Source organism: Acomys minous (genome assembly GCF_964271855.1).
Source record: "Acomys minous genome assembly, chromosome: 12".
Classification (NCBI taxonomy): domain Eukaryota; kingdom Metazoa; phylum Chordata; class Mammalia; order Rodentia; family Muridae; genus Acomys; species Acomys minous.
The window spans coordinates 98,540,427-98,560,331 of record NC_140493.1 but is presented as its reverse complement, the minus strand read 5'-3'; the positions used below and the strand labels follow the sequence as shown (position 1 = coordinate 98,560,331).

General features: G+C 46.9%; 1 protein-coding gene and 1 long non-coding RNA gene across 6 annotated transcripts in view; one reads left to right on the top strand and one right to left on the bottom strand.

Annotated features, from left to right (window-relative positions):
- TEX2 (testis expressed 2) overlaps positions 1-16,496 on the top strand; it is a 120,278-nt gene extending 103,782 nt beyond the window's left edge. For 3 of the 5 annotated variants that reach the window (XM_084748501.1, XM_084748503.1, XM_084748502.1), the window contains exons 9-12: positions 6,316-6,441; positions 7,821-8,030; positions 12,334-12,454; positions 15,062-16,496. In XM_084748501.1, coding sequence (XP_084604627.1) covers positions 6,316-6,441; positions 7,821-8,030; positions 12,334-12,454; positions 15,062-15,184 — 580 coding nt within the window. In that variant the 3' untranslated portion in view covers positions 15,185-16,496. The remainder of the gene's footprint in view (positions 1-6,315; positions 6,442-7,820; positions 8,031-12,333; positions 12,455-15,061) is intronic. The other 2 variants (XM_084748504.1, XM_084748505.1) reach the window with 2 other exon arrangements.
- Positions 16,497-17,458: 962 nt separating this feature from the next.
- LOC311578620 lies at positions 17,459-19,493 on the bottom strand. Its single transcript, XR_014772910.1, has 2 exons — positions 17,905-19,493; positions 17,459-17,704 (listed from the first exon to the last, which is right to left on the bottom strand). It is a non-coding gene; the product is annotated as an uncharacterized lncRNA (long non-coding RNA).
- Positions 19,494-19,905: the final 412 nt, after the last annotated feature.

Below are 19,905 nucleotides of genomic sequence, written 5' to 3'. Positions count from 1 at the left end.
GACAGAGCAGTGTGCAGAGCAGATTAAGGTCCCCTGGGGATCTACCACTTTAATCACCAGGTCAGAATTATTTATGATGAGACGGTTGATTTTGTAGCTAAGAGGATGCTCCGCAAGTGTTCTGAGAAGCATTTTCTCGAAATAATACAATATTGATTTGCTTAGTAAATTCTTCTCTTTGTAGATAGTACATCTGTTACCTAAAGTTAATCTGATTTAGAATCATGAGGTAATTAATAGAGCCTGATTCCACCCCGCTCCATCCCCATGTTGATTCTCAAACACCTTAAAAGTCACTGTTCTGGCTACACATCCACATGATAATACTGTTTTAACTGAGTTAAAAGATATGGCCTCTTCCATCCCTAGGCCCTCTGTAGGGACTGAACTATGCTGAGGACTGCTGCAATGAACTACCTCTGCAGACCTCTGTGTGTAGACCAGGCTGGCCTCGAACTCACAGAGATCATCCTGCCTCTGCCTCCCATGTGCTGGGACTAAAGGTGTGAGCTACCACACCTGTCTTAAGTGCAAGATACTCCTCTTTTGCATAATTTTAAGCTGATTTGTGACCCTCTAGGTTTGCAGTACTGGTAGACCAAGGAAGTTGGATTGTGTCTTCATGAGCATTCTTTTGCTTAGATTATCTTGATTTATCTAGGTTATGTGTTGAAATGTTCGTGTTTTATTAACTGGAGAATTGCACCTCCTGTATACAATCTAACTTGTATCTACTATTTTCCTTTCATTTTTCTGCTATTTGTTAAAATGTGTTTGGATTCGGCAATCTGTGGATTTGTATTTTCTGGTGAGTGGTATTCATCAACTCCCTGTGTAGCATTCCATACCCTGTGAGTCCTGAGCCTGATCTGGTCCCGTTTGAACCATAAGAAAATGTCTTTTCATCATGTTTCCAGACACAAAGGCACAGTCCAAGGGCTCGGGACGCCTGAGAGCAGAGCAGGGTGAGACTGTCCTGACAGTCTCCAGACTTCCCTAGTTAGAAATGCTAGGGCCCTGATCTAGCCTGTCCTCAGACCCAGCTGCCCCTGTAGCTAAGCAGTGCCAGTCTGGCCTTGAGACAGCAGAGTTGCAAAACCATCCAAGCAGTCTGAAAAATGAGTTCTCCTGGGCTAGGGCCATAGCTCAGCAGGAGAGTGGCTGCCCAGCACGTGCCAGGCCCTGGCCTTGGCCTCCAGCACTAATTATCTACCAAATGGGAGTGGGGCAGAGCAGTTGTTGGTCATAAACATTTGGGTAAGGACCTTTCTGGAAACAGCCATACTCCAGGATAGGGCTTCGAGCTCTCCTGGAAAGGCAAGTCATAGGCCTCAGGTGTGCAGCAGAGCACGTTCGGTGTCTGAGTCCTGTCATTCAGGCTCCCTCAGTGACGGTCACTCATCTGGCTGTCCGAGCGCCGGATTACATCCACCACTTCCTGGTCATAGCACGCCATGTTTCTTTAGACTGACTGAAAAGACTCCTGTTCTTTGGGAACATGGCTTTCACGGTAAATGGACTTCTAAAACCACTTTCTCATAGAGGAATCCTGTAAGAAATGTTTCTTCCTGTCACCATGTTAAAGTCTGCATTAATATGTAATTGGCCAGCACTTACTTTTTTTTTCTTAAGATTTATTATTTATGCAGTAGTTTGCCTGCATGGGTGCTTACAGGCCAGAAGAAGAGGGCACCAGATCTCACTATAGATGGTTGTGAGCCACCATGTGGTTGCTGGGAATTGAACTCAGAACCTTTGGAAGAACAGGCAGTGCTCTTAACTGAGCCATCTCTCCAGCCCCTATCACTTACATTTTCTTTTGTTTTTTGTTTTTTGAGACAGGGTTTCTCTGCGTAGCCTTGGCTGTCTTAGACTAGATTTTGTAGACCAGGCTGGCTTTGAACTTACAGTGATCCACCTGCCTCTGCCTCCCGAATACTGAGATTTAAAACTGTGCGCCACCACACCCAGTACTTTTTAATGCTTAGAGAAATACAAACTCAGAGCTTTTCTTTTCAAGGAAAAAGGCCTGAGAAATAGGCCCTTGGAGAGGCTGAGGACTCTAGACCTCTCTTTATTTCAGAGAATGTTTCCACAAGCATTGTTTCCTCAGCATTTCTAAAGCATTGAGAGCCCACACCAATTCCAGAACCTAGTTCCAGAAGCAGTTCCAGAATCTGCTTCCTGTTCCTCAGCGTTCACATGGGTAGCCACCTTGAGACGAAGGAGAGGAGAGACAGAAGTTATTCCAGATGCCTGTTACTGAGCATGGATTCATCCCTAATACTGAACACCCTAGAAGGCTTATGTAGCGGCCTGTGCTGCCTCTTCCTCCAGGCCTTCCCTTTAGCTTCCTCCACCTGTCCAGGCCTCAGGCCACGTATGGGTTTGCTCCCAGTGCCCAGCTTTGGCAGGGCCGTGGCTGCATCTCACTGCTTTGTTCAGTGTCCACTCAAGTAACTGTGCTCTTGGGGAACTTCTTTTTTTTTTGTTTTGTTCTGTTTATTTGGTTGGTTGGTTGGTTTTGGTTCTTTGTTTTGCTTTGTTTTTTAAAACAGGGTTTCTCTCTGTGTAGCCCTGGCTGTCTTGAAACTCACTCTGTAGACCAGGCTGGCCTGCCTCTGCCTCGAAATATAGGTTGCTTTACTCTGAAGTCCTTTTCCTTTGAAAGGCATGCCCACTGCCTATTTGTGGTCATTTGTCTTTTAAGATTTTCCTTCCACAGACAGCGTGTCTAATTGTCACATACTGTAGATAAGTCATTTCAGGGCAATAAGGCAGTCAAAATGGATTTCAGGGGCCGGGAGTGTAGCTCAGTGGGAGAGCTCTTGCTTAGCATGTGTGAGACCCTAGGCTCAATCCCCCAGTACTATGGGGGGCAGGGCATAGGTGCTGAGCAGCCTACAGTTTAGGAAAGAACTTAGAAAGCCTTTAAATAATGTCAGAACAAATGCATCCTACATCACAGCCTTTAAATGGACAGTGGGGTGCTTTTGCAGTGCAGTTGGTGCAGCTTGGATCAGTGTGTAGCCTCCCCACCCCTAGGACCCTGATGCTCCTGGGAGCCGAGTATACCATGACTCAGCCTTGCCCTGGGTGTGTATGTCCGTGTGCACACGCAGCTAACTGGGACTGGCTTCTTATAAATAAAAGGAAATTAATGCACTTTTAGGAATGAGGACCCTCCCAGGGCTCTTGAATCGGCTTACTTAATCTTCACTGAAAGCATTTCTTTTTTTTTTTTTTCAAGATTTATTATTTATTATTATGTATACAGAGCTCTGCCTGCATGTAATCTGGAGGCTAGAGGAGGTTATCAGATCACATTATAGATGGTTGTTAGCCACCATGTGGTTGCTGGGAATTGAACTCATGACCTCTGGAAGAACAGCCAGTGCTCTTAACCGCTGAGCCATCTCTCCAGCCACTGAAAGCATTTCTTACAGTCACTTTCTACAGCTGCCTCTGCAGTCTGTATCACTCCTTAAGCAATTCCAAAACGGTAGCAAATGAGCCTGCTTTGCAGGTGGTTTGAGGAACTGCTGGAATGGGGCTGGGGAGATGGCTCAGCCATTAAGAGCTCTGACAGCTGGGTGTGATGGCACACACCTTTAATCCCAGCACTTGGGAGGCAGAGGCAGGTGGATCTCTGTGAGTTCAGGGCCAGCCTGGTCTACAAAGTGAGTCCAGGACAGCCAAGGCTACACAGAGAAACCCTGTCTCAAAAACTAACAAACAAAAAGAGCGCTGACCATTCTTCTGAAAGACCAGAGTTCAAATCCCAGCACCCACATAGAGGCTCACAACCATCTGTAATTTCAACTCCAAGGCCATCTGTTGCCCGCGCCCAGCCTCTGTAGGCAGTGCACATTCGTAGTACACAGACGTAGGTACAGGCCGAGAGAGACAGACTGACGGACTGCTAGAACTGCCCCAAGTGATGGTGATTATTAGAACAAGAACTAAAACATTCGAGCTGGCTGGTGGTTCATGCTGGCAATGCCAACACTCGGGAGGCCGAGGCTGTGTGCTCTGCGAGACTTAGCCTGAGTTTGAAGCCAACCTGGGCCACATAGTGAGTTCTAGGCCAGCCTGGACTACAAAGTGAGATCCCCCTATCTCAAAAAAAAAAAAAAAGTCCAAGACAGACCATGATAAAGTCATTTACTTTCTCTTGTGTCTGACTCACAGCACACTTGTCAAGTGGTTTCAGCAGAGGCAGCGTAGCTGGAGTGAGCCTGTTTAGTGGCTCACTGAGAGAGTGGAAGACTCTTCTGGAATTCTAGTGGTGTTTAAAGCCAATAGTTTCTCACATCCTACACATCTTTTCTGAGGATGTGTAGTCTCTCTCCCTCTTACATCATAAGGTCGAGAGCATAAAATGTACATTTAGTTGTAAAAATTTCATCTTAGCCAAACATCACTCACACAGCATCTGACACACTTGGCGCCCTCACAGCATTATCTGAGTACCTCACCCGAAGCCACAGACTACAACTTGCCCTCTGTCCTGCTCAGGGCTCAATGCAGGGCTCATCCACTGGCATCTTCCACCCAGGGAATGAAGGTGCCAGAGGGCACACATTGGTGGGGACAGGAGGGGCCCTGGCTCAGCAGATCTCACGGTGATCCCAGATACTGCAGGCAGCCTTCTGTACTGTGTGTGAATGAGGCCTGCCCTGTGCTGTTGGGCCAGCTTCCGTACCTGTCATCTCGAGGCCTGAGAGCTAGGAGCACAGCTGTTTGGACGGATGGAGAAAGCACGCTCTGTGTGTGTGGCCTTCCCACAAGACCTCCAAGACAGCTCTGGGAGCAGCAAGGGCATAGAGGCACTCAGCGACTAGCCAGCCTTGTTGTATGATGCCGGGAGCAGGTGCTTCAGCTAAGGAGAGGCCTCTCAGAGGGACATCCCCTCCAACATGGCAGTCCAGTGTGTGGGCACAGCTCTGGCTCCATTTCAGAGCCGGGTGAGCAGGATCCATGTGTCCTGCCCAGGAGGACACCCGTGGGATCTTCTTACAGCCAGCTCCGGTTTCAGTATGAGGCCCAGCCTGGCTCTGTCATATGCAGCTGTGTGCTCTGCCCTTGACCCCCATCAATCAGGAGACAATCACCCCAGTGGATTTCTAGTGGCTCAAGGTGTCAAAAACCGTAGGGGGGCAGCAGCAGCAGCAGCAGCAGGAGGAAGACTGGTCCTCAGGTGCACTGCCTTTCCCTGCCTGAGGCGTTTGCCCTGGTCAGCAGTGTAAGGCTGTGTTTAGCAATTACTTCCTTGCTTAATAGTGTTCAGAATAGCCGGGCGTGGTAGCACACGACTTTAATCCCAGCACTCGGGAGGCAGAGGCAGGCGGATCGCTGTGAGTTCGAGGCCAGCCTAGTAGTCTACAAAGTGAGTCCAGGATTGCCAAGGCTACACAGAGAAACCCTGTCTCGAAAAAACAAAACAAAACAAAAAATTAGTGTTCAGAGACTGCTCTTGTCCTTTGTTTCATGCCCAGCTACATCCCTGAGCTGTAGAGATGGGCCCAGATAGTAATCTCATAAGAGGCAGCCACCTTTGGTAGGTCAGGGAGCCTCTGGTGCACCTCAGAAGGGACCCTTGTGATCCAGCTAGCCTCTCCTTCCCCGCTGGAACCCTAAAGAGTTCAGTGAAGGGCAGTGCTCAATAAGGAGGCTGAAGAGTCTGACCTTTAAATTTGTGCTCTTCTAGAAAAATCCCTGAGATCTTGTGTCAGGTGCTTTCTTGAGTCCCTGGAGACTTGGCACCTTGTGACTTTAGGCTTTCATGTGACCCTCTAGAAATTGGAGCAGATATGGGGTAATGGATCTAGTCTCACCAGGAAGGCATCCAGTCAGAACTGACTTCAGGGGGAATTAAGCCATAGACTGGGGGCTTGCCTGTCCACCTCATCCTTGGGAAGGGGTAGTCATGTCACCAGCATTCAGCTGCCATCATAACCCCTGCCAGCTATCCATCCTTTCCGTTTACTCCCCCCGCCCTACATGGCTCCTACATTTTATGTGACTCCATCTCACTCCACCACCTGGCTTTCTGGTGCATGCTCAAAAGCAAACTGTCTGGGCTCATGTCCTCAGCAGTCCTGTCAGGAGACTTGGTGCTGCAGTTTCCTAAATAAGCAACCAATCCAAGACCTCTTGGATTCTTTCTTAGTGACATTAACAACATGTGACATAGGTTCCCTCTTGACCCTTTGTGGGGTTTTTTTTTTTTTGGTTTTTTTTTTTGTGTGTGTGTGTGTGTGTGTGTGTGTGTGTGTATGTACATGCACTGCTGGTGACTTTCTTTCTGTTCAGTTGCAGGCCCAGGGCATACTGTCTGGCTGACAGTGATGAAGAATCTTCCAGTGCTGGCTCCTCTGAGGAAGATGATGCACCAGAGCCCAGTGTTGGAGACAAACAGCTGCTCCCTGGGGCTGAAGGGTGAGTGGATGGGGCTTCTGGAGGCTCTGCACGTCAAGGGAGCAGCTAGGAGTCAGCCTGTCTTTTCCTTCCCCTCTGAGCTGTGTGAAACATCCTTAGAGGGCCTTTGGCTCTGCCTTGCAATGGAGACAAGCTTGTCACTAAAGTGCAACCTGGTCTTCAGAGGGCACAGACTGCACACCACCTCCCCCTGGTGGCTGCAGAGAGAAGGGACCAATACGCACCACAGCCCGGATCTGCTTGCTGCTGCCTTCTGCAAGCTCAGCTGCTTGGGTTATTTCTCTGGTGAATTCTGACACTGAAGATGACCTAGCTGCTCTTCTGGGTCATAAACTTCATCTGGGGACTCTCTATGCCTTTTCCTTTGGCAGTGTAATGATCAAAATACGTCACTGTCTTTTTTCAAGAGGGGGCGTATTTTGAGACAGGGTTTCAAGTCACGTGCCTTTCTGTAAGGACCTTTACATTATTTAAAAGGAGATAAATAAACATAAGATTACAGCACCAGGTGATTCAGAAACTTGTAAACAGCAGTCTGTTCTCTTTGAAATTGTCCAGACGGTGAGAAGAGAACGCAGATGTTCGCACAGCACAGTTGGTTCCTCTTAGAACTATTGTTTAGGGCTAGAGATGTAACTTGTTTGTAGCATGCTCATCTGGCACATGCAAGGACTTGGATTCAATTCCCCCACCGCCAACACACACACACACATACATAGTCCGTACATATACTATGTATGATGTCTGAAGACCCTTGAAAAGCACCTGGTCCTCAGAGTTGGTGCCATAGTCCTTCCGTTGCTGCTTTGCTGTCTGTCCATGTAGCATGGCTTTCTGTGTTCAGTCTAGAGTCCCAGAGTGGTACAAAAGAGCCTCCTCCTCAGTGGGATGACTCTGTCCTGATGTCCACTGTCCGGTCAGAACACTATCTGATCTGTATACCTTCTCAACCAATGGGGATTTGGCCCCCCGCAGGGTGGGGGGCGGGGACAGATGCATGTTTGATCATCTCAACAGAGAGAATCTTCTTGCCATCTAATCTCAGAGGCCAAGGAGACTGCTAACCCTCTTATGTACACAGGACACACAGGCCAAGGAGACTGCTAACCTCTTATGTACACAGGACAGCCCTCCCCAAACAGACTGACCTGTCCACAGTGTGCATTGTGTCCTAGAAGAAAAGCTATCGAAAGCGGTACAGTCACAAGACTTGTGTTAGTGCAAGATATTTAGGGCCAGTGAGATGGCTGGACAGATGAAGACGCTTGCTGCCAAACCTGACAGCCTGAATTTGCCCCCTGGGAACCCTACCCCACTGATTTGTCCACACGTGCCTGTGTACATGCACACTAACACAACTTTGCATTCTTTATTTGAAGGTATGTTGGAGGTCATCGGACAAGTAAGATTATGAGGTTTGTTGATAAAATCACCAAGTCAAAATATTTCCAAAAAGCAACAGAGACGGAGTTCATTAAGAAGAAGATTGAAGAAGTCTCGAATACACCACTGCTGCTAACCGTGGAGGTGCAAGAGTGTCGAGGGACCTTGGCGGTCAACATTCCGCCGCCCCCAACTGACCGGATATGGTGTGTACAGGCCCTAAGCGATCCCCTTACCATGAGATCATAAAAGTCCCAGCCTACTTAACCTTGCAACAAGAGCACTTCCACGTGATTTTTGTTAGACTCGTGTGTCAGTCGTTAATCATTGTATTTTCTTCCATGGCTGTCTCTTGTACATATTTAAGGATGGTCTTCATATGTTAGGACAAGTTAAGGTGAATGTGAGGTTTGGAGGAGGGACTGTTTCTGTCCTTGGTCCTCCTTTCTCTAAAGCTGGCTTATACACCAGCAATACAGACTGCCCTTTGTAGCTAGCATTTGTGATAGGAGGCTCTCCAAGGAGGATGCTCTGAATGGTAGTGTCACCTGGGGATGCTGAAGATACAGACATGGCTTGCACATTCCCCAGGGTTTCAGGATTTGAAGGCGTGCAGGAAGAGTGCTATAGTGCCCAAACCACAGTTTAGAATTAGCAAATTATTCACAGGCCCAGCATCTCTGTCTGGATCTCGGTTTAAAAGTGATATTCTAAGTCGTATAAAATAGTCCTAAGTGTACGAGATGAGGGAATAAGAGCTCAGAGCTTTCACTGTGTTGTAAATGGCATTCATAATGAAAATACAGCTCTGCAGTCCATCTTAGCCCTGCTGTGTGCCACACTGCATGGCGTGCAGCATGACCTGTAGCAGTCTTTGCAAGAGGGGCCCTTCCAGTCAGCTGATCATTCAGAAGCAGTGCCAGTGTTTCCCAGCAAAGCTCAAAAGCAAATTTTGGTGGTGCACGCCTTTAATCCCAGCACTCGTGAGGCAGAGGCAGGGGGATTGCTGCAAATTCAAGGCCAGCCTGGTCTACAAAGCGAGTCTAGGACAGCTAAGGCTACACAGAGAAACCCTGTCTCGGACGCCCCCCCAAAAAGTAACTTTTGAAGGTTTTTTTTTCCCCTTTAGTATCATTTTTAAAGAAAAAGACTTGTTTGCTTTATTTTATGTGTATATGTAAGTACCTGAATTATGTGTTTTGCCAAAGGAGGCCAGAAGACGGTGCTGAGTTCCCAGGAACTGGAGTTCCAGACTGTTGTGAGCCACCATGTGGGTGCTGGAAACTGAAGACAGGTCTTCTAGAAGAGCAGCCACTGCTCTTAACTGGAGCCATCTTTCCAGTCCCTATACTGGCTTTTTGTTTTGTTCTTTTGTTTTAAGTGAGTGATTAGTAAACAAGTATAAAGAAAAGACAAAACGGGGCTAGGGAAATGGCTCAGAGGTTAAGAGCACTGACTGCTCTTCCAGAGGTCCTGAGTTCAATTCCCAGCAACCACATGGTGGCTCACGACCATCTATAATGAGATCTGATGCCCTCTTCTGGTCTGTAGGTGTACATGCAGCTAGAGCACTGTATACATAAAAGAAATAAAATCTTTTAAAAAATATTTATTATTATATTATATTGTATTATATTAAAATACAGTGTTCTGCCTGCATGTAACACCTGCAGGCCAGAAGAGCGTATCAGGTCTCATTACAGATGGTTGTGCTCCACCATGTGGTTGCTGGGAATTGAACTCAGAACCTTTGGAAGAGCAGTCAGTGCTCTTAACCTCTGAGCCATCTCTCTAGCCCAAGAAATAAAATCTTTTTAAAAAAAAAAAGATTTATTGGGCCGGGCGTGGTGGCGCACGCCTTTAATCCCAGCACTCGGGAGGCGGATTGTTGTGAGTTCAAGGCCAGCCTGGTCTACAAAGGGAGTCCAGGACAGCCAAGGCTACACAAAGAAACCCTGTTTCAAAAAATCCAAAAAAAAAAAAAAAGATTTATTTATTACTTATACAGTATTCTGCCCCCGTGCATGCCTGCAGGCCAGAAGAGGGTACCAGATCTCATTACAGATGCTTGTGAGCCACCGTGTGGTTGCTGGGAATTGAACTCAGGACCTTTGGAAGAGCAGTCAGTGCGCTTAACCCCTGAGCTGTCTCTCCAGCCCAAGAAATAAAATCTTAAAAAAAAAAAAAGAAAGAAAGAAGGAAGGAAAGAAAGAAAACGAAATGACAAAGCAGTAAGAGGATGGCCATCAAGACGACAACTTGAGCCAATTCCTGGGACCCACAAGGTGGAAGGAGAGGACCAACTCCTGAGGTTGTCCTCTGACCGCCACATACATGTGTCACGAGGGATTAAAGGCGTGCGCCACCATGCCTGGCTGAGAGAGTTAAGTTTTTTAAATAAGAAAAAAAAACCCACAGTCATATACTCCAGAAACAGATCCTACTTAAATACCTCACTGTCCAATTTTGCAAACATTAAAAAGGTTCTTCTAAAACAGTGAGTTGAGGGGCTGGAGAGATGGCTCAGTGGTTAAGAGCACTGCCTGCTCTTCCAAAGGACCCGGCTTCAATTCCCAGCACCCACATGGTAGCTCACCACTGTCTGTGACTCTGAGATCTGACATCCCTACACCAACACACATAAATTCAAATTTAAATAAAGTATTTTATAACAGTGAGTTGATACACCACTTCTGTTGCTATTGTTCTTTCTTTCTTTTCCTTTCTTTTTTTTGTTTTTGTTTTTGAAGACAGGGTTTCTCTGTGTAGCTCTGGCTGTCCTGGACTCAAAAAACCAGGGTGGCCTTGAACTCACAGAGATCCGCCTGCCTCTGCCTCCCAAGTGCTGGGATTAAATACGTGCGCCGCCACGCCCAGTGATAACACTACTTCTTAACTGCTGAGTCTTAGATAGAGCAGAGAGTTCACTGGTAGGAAACTTGTTTAGTATGTTCAAGGTCTTTGGTTCCATCTTCATACCACAAAGATAACAATAACAGCAACACAAAATATCATAGAAACATTCGCCTTGACATTTTTACTGTGTGTCTACAACATTGTCAATGACAGATTAAAGTTTTAGGTAGTGTGATAACACTCAGTTTCTTGCCTAGGCCTGGGTCAGCCTGCTCCAATTGTTGTCTGGGAGGATTACTGCCTCCTTCTGCTAACCCAGGCCCAGCCCTGGAAGCTTCTAGCCTCCGTACAATCTAACCTAGGCCTAGAATGTCTTCAGCCTCTGAGACCTTCTGCTTACTGAGCTCACCCTTACTTGTTCTTTCTGAGCTCTGGCTGGTTCAGCTCAGCTGTTCTGGCTCGAACTCTTCTCCCAGCTGACTTACTTATCTGGCTTCTCTCTTGGCCCAGAATTGCTCTGCTTGGCCTCAAACTCAGCCATCTGCTCTGATCTTCTGGCTTCTACTCGTTTTGAGGCTCGTTCTGTCTTCGTCTGAGTTCTCTCTCTGCAATTGTCTCTCTATCACTGTCGTGGTAATATTGCCTCATAAGTAGCTTGAATTTCTCCTGTCTTCTCATGAGAGCTGGGCGTATCCTATTCTGTCAAATCTTCTCTAATTTGTCACCTTTTCTGACATCACTTTCAAACACGGATGCTTCCTTCTACAAACTAACTTTACCTTCGTTTGGGATTAAAAGCATACACCACCATGCCTGGACCTAAGCTTTTCTTTACCTGATACTTGCTCTATACCAGGCTGGCCTTGAACTCAGATCTGATTGCCTCTGTCTCCTGGATTAAAGGCGTGTTTGTATTCCAGCCAGATCACACAGACCTAAAAGGTGTTAGCATGTGAATTCTTCCCAGAACAGCCATGTTCTGAATTAACATGCCTCTACAAGAGCTGGCTTACAGTTTCAGAGGGTCACTGTGAGTTCAAGGCTAGCTTGGTCTACAAAGCGAGTCCAGGATAGCCAAGATAACACAGAGAAACCCTGTCTGGAAGAGCATATTTAATCCCAGCACTTAGAAGGCAGAGGCAGGCAGATTGCTGTGAGTTTGAGGCCAGCCTGGCCTACAGAGTGAGTGCAGGACAGCCAAGGCTTAGACTCTGTTTCAAAAAATCTTAAAAAAAAAAAAAAAGATATTATGTGAACACTAAAATCAACGTCTTAATACATGCACTTGTTTTGTCTTCATTATTAAGATTGGGGTTTTATTTCTCTTGTGCTTGTAATTGAATTCATAATGAGCACATCTTACTGCTATTAGAAATACAAAGAAAAAAGGTCATTGCCATTTTTGGGAAGTCAAAACCCAAAAAGCAATGCCGAGTTCCCGGCCTTCTCCTGGACATCTCCAGGCTCTCCTCTGCTGTCCGTGCTGACGTGAGTCCATCAGCGCTCAGGTGCACTGTGCTGAGCCAGGAGTGTTGCGGTTCAGAACTTGAGATGTGTTAATGATAAAGCCCCTGCCAGAAAGGTCTGTGTTGCCAGTGCTTACCCACTTCCGTTCTCCTATTCTTAAATGTGGTTTCTGTCTTCTTCACAAAGGTACGGTTTCCGGAAGCCACCGTATGTGGAGCTGAAAGCTCGGCCAAAACTTGGAGAGAGAGAGGTGACTTTAGTTCACGTGACAGAGTGGATAGAGAAGAGACTGGAGCAGGAGCTTCAGGTAAAGCTGCCCTCATCTCGTGTTTGCCACCGAGCATAAGAGCACTGTGTGGACGGTGGGCGGGCCTGGGCGTTACCTGGGTCCAGATCATCTTTGAGAGTTGGGTGGAAGCCGAGACCTTCATCCCAGGAGGCTCAGAGTTTTAGGTATGGTTTCCAAGGCCCTGAAACTTTTCCATGAAATAGACTCAGAAGAAACCCAGCAGATGCGTTCAGAGGCAGATGGAAGTGCCCTGTATCAGTAAGCCTGCGGAGGGAGACTCACCAGGCGTTGGCTTCGGCCCCTTGAAGTCAGGAACTGACCAGCCAGCAGCTCCCAAATGGTGGGCAGGAAAGATGCTCCCTGGCTCTCTGTTGTGTTTGCTTACTTAGATTGCTCAGTTAATGGTCAAGGAAACTCTCAGCCAGCAGAGGTCCAAGGTCATTCATGGCTCCCCTGAGTAACCTGAGTGAGCCTAAGTCAGTGCTCACTCTCCGAGTCTTCTTACTGTGTCCTGCACCAAAGACAGTAGCAGCCTGGCCTGGCCTGGGGTCAGCTGTCTATCAGATTTTACTCAGGTGTTGTGTTTTGCTTTGTTGTGGTACTGGGGATCAAACCCGGGACCCCTGAGCCACCCCACCCCAGCCTCATGATGTAATATTTGAAGCATGGCTGCCTTGTTTTTGTGGAAGCACGGTGGTGAATGCCTTTAATCCTAGCGCTTGAGACGAAGGCAGGCAGAGCTCTTGAATGTGAGGCCAGATAGGTCTACATATTGAGTTCCAGGGCAGCCTGGAGAGACCCTTTCTCAAAACTTTAAGAAAAACAAAGTTTGTGTTAGCAAATGATTTGTTTACTTACTCATGAATTTTCCCCTTAGAAGAATATTCTTTTGCATTGGTATATTTTAAATTTGGTGTGTGTGTGTGTGTGTGTGTGTGTGTGTGTGTGTGTGTGTGTGTGTGTGTGTGTGGGTGTGTGTGTGTGTGTGTCTATGCACACGCACATGCCTCCATAGCAGTCAGCCTCAACCTCAGTGTCATTCTTCAGGCACTGTCCACCTTATATTTTGAAACACGGTCTTTTGTTGGCCTGGACCTGGACAGTAGTCTAGACGCGATGTCTGGAGCCCAGGGATCTGACGCCTGGTCTTCCAGCTCAGGGATTGCCAACTTCTTCCACTTGAGATCAAACTCAGCCTCGTGCTTGCAAGAAAGGCACCTACTGCATGAGGTGTTTCCCCAGGGCCCCCTTTGTTTTGGGGGGGCTGTCAGAGGGTATGAGGTGTCTCCCCACAGCCCACTTTGTTTTGGGGGGTATCAGAGGTCATGAGGTGTCTCCCCAGGGCTCACTTTGTTTTGGGGGGCTGTCAGAGGACAACCTCCAGTCAGTTCTCTTTCCACGGTGTGGGTGCCTGTGGTTAAACTCACATCACCAGATTTGGCAGCTACCACTTGCACATGCTTAACCTGCCTACCGGCCCTTACATTTTTGTCTTTTTAAAAACTATTACTGTTTAAAAGCTGGAGATTAAATATAACTAATAATCAGTTTATGATAAAAGCCTACTGTTCTCACCAGATGGAAAAATACTTTAAACCCAGTTAGGGGGAAAACTCATGCCTTCAGGCTTTTCATTTTTCTTACAACCCTGGGTCTTATTTTCATTTGGGTAGGTAACCTTTTTTTGCAGAGGGTGGGGGTGTGGGGGTGGGGTCTTGGGCTCCAGGAAAAAAAGGAAGGAGAAAGGACAGAGATTGGTGCCAGGGCCTGGAGACAGGTTGGAAAGCTGAAGGCTAACCACTGCCATGGTGCCCTGCAGGCCTTCTTGTCTCTCTGAGTATTGCTGAAGATCAAAGCATTGTCAGAACACACACACACACACACACACACACACACACACACACACACACACTATGCAGAGAACCATCACTGTGCACCACTGATTATCTTTTGGGCACTCACCGTATTAAGATTATTTTTCCCCTGTGTAGCTGTACATGATTTTGATGTGGAAAACTCACTTGTGCTAAAATGTAAGAGAATAAATTCACTTGGAATATGTTCTGGACATGATTTTGAAATACTGCAGCTGCTAATTCCTGCAATAATGTTATAGAATGTTTCTTACATAGTTAGTGCATGTATCGTTTTATTTGACACTCAGGACTCTTGCCTCAAAGCTGACACACCAGGTTCTCCCTGTGTTCCTGCTCTGGTGTGGTTCCTTGGCTCTTTTTGTTGTTGTTGCTTGGCTTTTCCAGATAGGGTTTCTCTGTATAACCTCCCAGGCTGTCCTGGAATTCACCCTGAAGACCAGGCTGGCCTCGAACTCACAGAGCTGCCAACCTCTGCTCCCGCGTGCTGGGACTAAAGACATGAGGAGCTGGCCATTTAGTAAATGTGCACTGCTCAAGCCTGAGAGCCTGAGTTCAGAACTCCAGAAGCCACATAAAATGAGCTCTAAGTTCAGTCTTTCGTCTCAAAAAATAAGGTGGGAAGCAATTAAAGAAGACACATACAGAGACAACACGGTAGAACTTGTTTGGAATGTTTAGAAACATATTTCATATATGAAAGGAGGGCGATTGCCTGATGCATGGCTGTCCTTTTCCTATCTCCCTACAGAAAGTTTTTGTCATGCCAAACATGGATGATGTTTATATCCCTATAATGCACTCGGCCATGGACCCTCGCTCCACTTCCTGCCTCCTGAAAGAGCCACCTGTGGAGGCCTCTGACCAGCCATGATGGGTGAAGATGGGACATTCCCAGTATTACCTAGCTCCAGGTGTGGGATTTGTGGCTGCCATCTGTGCTGTGGGGCTGGCCTTTACTGGTGCCACAGCCACTGTCTCTTAAAGGACTGCTTCTGCCCTGTCTGCCGGTGCCCATTCCACTGTGAGGTGTCATTCCCTGCATCCAGTGACTAGTATCTGGTTTGTCTGTGCAAAGCTTTGACTGGCAAAGGAGACTTGAAGAGCCATGATGGCCGAGCCAGAAGTTACAGCTGGCTCACACCATGGCTTTTTTTTTTTTTTAAGTCTACCAGGTTCTGTGACAGCAAATGAGCACATTTGGAGCAAGGCTGTACAACTGGAAGGCTTCTCCTGGCCTCTCGACTCCTCCAAAGCTTTTCCTCAGGCAGCTGGTGCACAATGGAACCTTTTTCCACTCTACACTTTGTACGCATGATTGCAGCCCTCCACACTTGGAGAATGGCACTGTGGTAACCTGGGTGGAACATAGTTCTGTGAGCCATTCCATCGGTGGTAAAATAAGCATAGCAACTTTTTCATATTAAGTTGTGCATTTGGGAAGCAAGTAGCCATAGAACATACACGCCCACAAACACATGTTCACCTGGGGTGGGACAGTGGGTTTCATGTGAACGTCAGGCAAAGCTATGAGATCAAACCATCCCAAATGAGGTACAATCACCTTGCTTCTAACCAATCCTGGTCGTTTTCCAGAGACTTGAGCGTATGTGACAATATCAAACACTGCACACAGTGACTGGTTGTTCCTCCCTGGTACTGATGGGATGGGGCCAGAAAGCCGGAGCCAAGGTGTTCTCTGGTTTTTCTGTGTGCTCTAGGAAGCCTCGCATAGCATGGGGGGAGGGTGGCTTGTTTATCTAACTGGGAGGCCTGTGGCCGTGCCCTTCTCTGATAGCCAAACAAAGACTACTCTTTACTTTCTACTCAGCGTCAAGCACTACATCTCCACATGCACCTGTGACCTTTCTTTAACGTTGCCAACTTAAGTTTGTGCATTTGTGTCAGAATGTTTAGTTTACAAATGTGGGGGCTCTAATTTTATAATTTGCTTTGAGAAGACCTAATACAATGTTTTTTGTTTCAGGCTGAATCCAATGTCAAAATTACTTTGTGTAACTTCTGATAATTTACTATCTGTGGACAAAGCTAAGTTTTTTGTTTTTGTTTTTTAAGTAGCACCTTGCCTGAAGATGACTTTAAAGAAATTAATATATTGAAAAATTATATTTGAGCCTTTATTTTAATCATCCCATTAAAACATGACAAATTATTTGACCATTCCAGCCAGTGTACTGCTCTAATTTCTCATGTGTAGGCCCATTCTCCTGTTGGCCCATGTGTCGTGTTCACTGGCTTTCTTACGTGCACTAGCTGAAGGCTAAGGACTAAGGAGACACAAGGGGCCAAGATCACTGCACCTTGTTGAACTCAAACTATGTGAGGATTTACAATCGCTCGCATTGTTTCACAAAATAAATTCTCACGTCAAACACCAGACAAGCAGGTAACTTTTTAAGAGACTCCCATAGTGGTGAATGCACAGTACCCAGACCACTCTTCCTAGCTTCTCGTGATGTCGAGGTGGGCATGCTATTTAAGAAATCCATTACCACCCTTTGTGTCAGGATTAAATTGGCACAAATGAGACTAATCTCATTTTCCAGAAAAACTGGTCTTTGGGACCTGCTCCCCTAAAGCCTTTCTGTTCACCATTTTCAATCGTTGGCTCAGTGCCTATTTAGTAAATTACGCTAAATGTGCATCTTCCTGACTACGTAATTGCATGTAAGCGGACAATTTAGTTTGCCTAAAGCTTCAGGACTTTGCCAGGATACCCACCTAAGCAGCTTCGCGCCAGTGCACTTTCCTTACTAATGTGGTGCATGCCTTTAATCCCAGCACTTGGGAGGCAGGCGGATCTTTGAGTTCAAGGCCAGCCTAGTCTACAAAGTGCCGAACAGCCAAAGCTAGAGTAACCCTCTCAAAAAACTATTAGATTTTAAGTTCTCGGTAAGCCAATTTTACTTTGTGTCCTTAATTATTCATACACTATCTGCTCTGGCATAATCGATAGCTAAGCACTCTGATCCCTAGTGACTTACGACTCCCTTAGGAGCCCACATTACCCACCCTTAAGACCTCAGCCACCTCAACGTCAGGAACCCACACCAGGAACGGTTAGGAGAGGACGTACGTGAACGAAGGACACTCAGGCCGTGGCTGCTGCCAAGCCCAGCGCTCTGCAAACCTGTGGCTGGCGGTTAAAAGGGCCGCCCGCGAAGGGCAGGGGCCCCAGTTATGCGCCAGCAACTGCTGTGGCGCCGCAGCTTAACCCCCGGCACCACAAGGAGGCGCGCCGGGGGCTCAAAGGCAGCGCGTCGGGGACAGTGACACACGGACACCAGCACTACTGTTAAAACAACTTTATTCAGAGACTTGGGGGGAACGGTTGGATGAGCCCACGTCGTCTGCTCTCCTGCGCCGGGCAGATCTGCAAGAGAAGCGAAGGGTGAGGGGATGGGAGTTGGCTGGGCCCACCGCCTCCCGGCGCCGCCGCCGCGGTCGGCTCAGACGTCGGTTCGCATCACCCGGATCAGCAGTCTAACGCGTACTTTGTGTGAAGTGACATCACTGCCGGCCGCCCGCCCGCCCACGATGCAGCAGCTCGACCCTCGCAAAGCCACACATTACCTTAGAGATCTCCCCGTCGCCAAGAGGGAGAGAGGGGCGCGTGGTCGGGATTTAAAGAAAGTTTCCGGAAATCGTTGGGCGGGTTTTGTGATGGTGACCAATAGGCATCCAGTTCGCTTCTTACGTACGCAAGAGTGATTGGCTCGTTGGTCAGGCTTCCTGAGTCCTCCAGCGTGTAGATGGGTCCTCCAACCATAGAGCTGAGAAGAAACAAGCTTTTTTTGTTGTTGTTTTTTCGTTTTTTGTTTTGTCCCGAGACAGGGTTTCTCTGTGTTAGCCTTGGCTGTCCTGAACTCACTTTGTAGACCAGGCTGGCCTCGAACTCACAGCGATCCACCTGCCTCTGCCTCCCGAGTGCTGGGATTAAAGACGTATGCCTCCACGCCCGGTCCAAAACAAGCTTTTTGCCAGTTGCGCGCTTCTCGTTTTTTCCGTTTTTTTATTTTTTTATTTTTATTTATTTATTTGGAGGGGGGTTATGAGGCCAAGACGGATTCCTATCAAGTCCTATTTTTTATTTATTTTTTTTAAAAAACAACTCAGTTGGGTGGCTGTAATTATCGCGTCCCTTAACAAGAACGAGATGCGTGTGAAGTATTCTGTCCCAGCAGCTAGGCTGAAGGTGGGAAAATTAGCCCAAGTGCCCCTGGCTTCAAAGGACCGGGGCAGTAGAAGGTGTTTTGACTATCTGTGAACAAATCCTGAATTTGTGGTGAATTGGTCATTTAGCCTTTCTGGTCCTCACTTCGGAATTATCCTCCCACAGCCTGGAGAAATGACTCACTCACTCTTGTAATAATAGCACTTGAGAGGCTTAAACGCCCAGTTTAAAGTCTTTTTTTTTTTTTTAAATATTGTGTGCTTGGTTGGAAGGATGTGTGTTGTCATTGATACCAAAGCTAGTGAGGATGCAGTGCTTCGCTCTGATTACTTATGCTTGGGAGTACAGAATGGGCCGACCATTTTGGAAAAAAGAGTTGGACTATTTCTTGTAAACATACTTGCCTAGTAATCCCTGGGAATTTACCCAAGAGAAATTAAAACTTGTGCGCACATAAAATCTAATACATAATTGTAATAATATTACTCAAAAGCCTAACTGGGAACACGCAAAGGCTCTTTAAAATTTATTTATGATTTGTTTATGATTGGGGCTGGAGAGATGGCTCAGCGGTTCTTCCAGGGGTCCTGAGTTCAATTCCCAGCACCCACAGGGTGGCTCACAACCATCTATAGTGAGATCTAGTATCTTCTTCTGATGTACAGGTGTATATGGAGGCAGAACACTCTGTAATAAGGAAATAAATAAAGATTTATTTATGATTATGTATGCAGCGCTCTGCCTGCTTATACACTCACAGGCCAGAAGAGGGCATCAGAGCTCATCATAGATCGTGTGCCACCATATGGCCCAGCTTAACACAATAGTCTTTTGATAGAGGTGATGCTTGGAACTATTTAGAGGTCTTTGCCGGCTGAGTCATCTCACCTGCCCTTTTTTTCTTCAGAAAATGTCTTGCTAAAATAGCCCAATCTGGCCTTGAATTCATAATCTTGTCTCAGCCTCCCAATTGCTGGGAATCAGTGTGCTCCACCCCACCCAAGGAAATTGTTTTTCTTTTTTTTAAAAAAAGATTTATTTATTATATTATCGGCAGAAGAGGGCATCAGATAACATTAGAGGTGGTTGTAAGCCACCATGTGGTTGCTGGGATTGAACTCAGGACCTCTGGAAGAGCAGGCGGTGCCCTTAACCACTGAGCCATTTCTCCAGCCCGAAATTATTTTTCTTTTGTCTTTGTTTTTGCACTCCTTATCTCAAGAGTTACAATTATAGATAATTACCAGCACTCCTGGCTCTGGATTTTTCAAGCAGGATTTCTCTATGTAGCCTTGGCTGTCCTGGAGCTTACTGTGTAGACCAAACTGGCTTTGAACTCAAAAGATCCACCTGCCTTTGCCTCCCAAATGTTGGGATTAAAAGTGTGTACTACCACACCT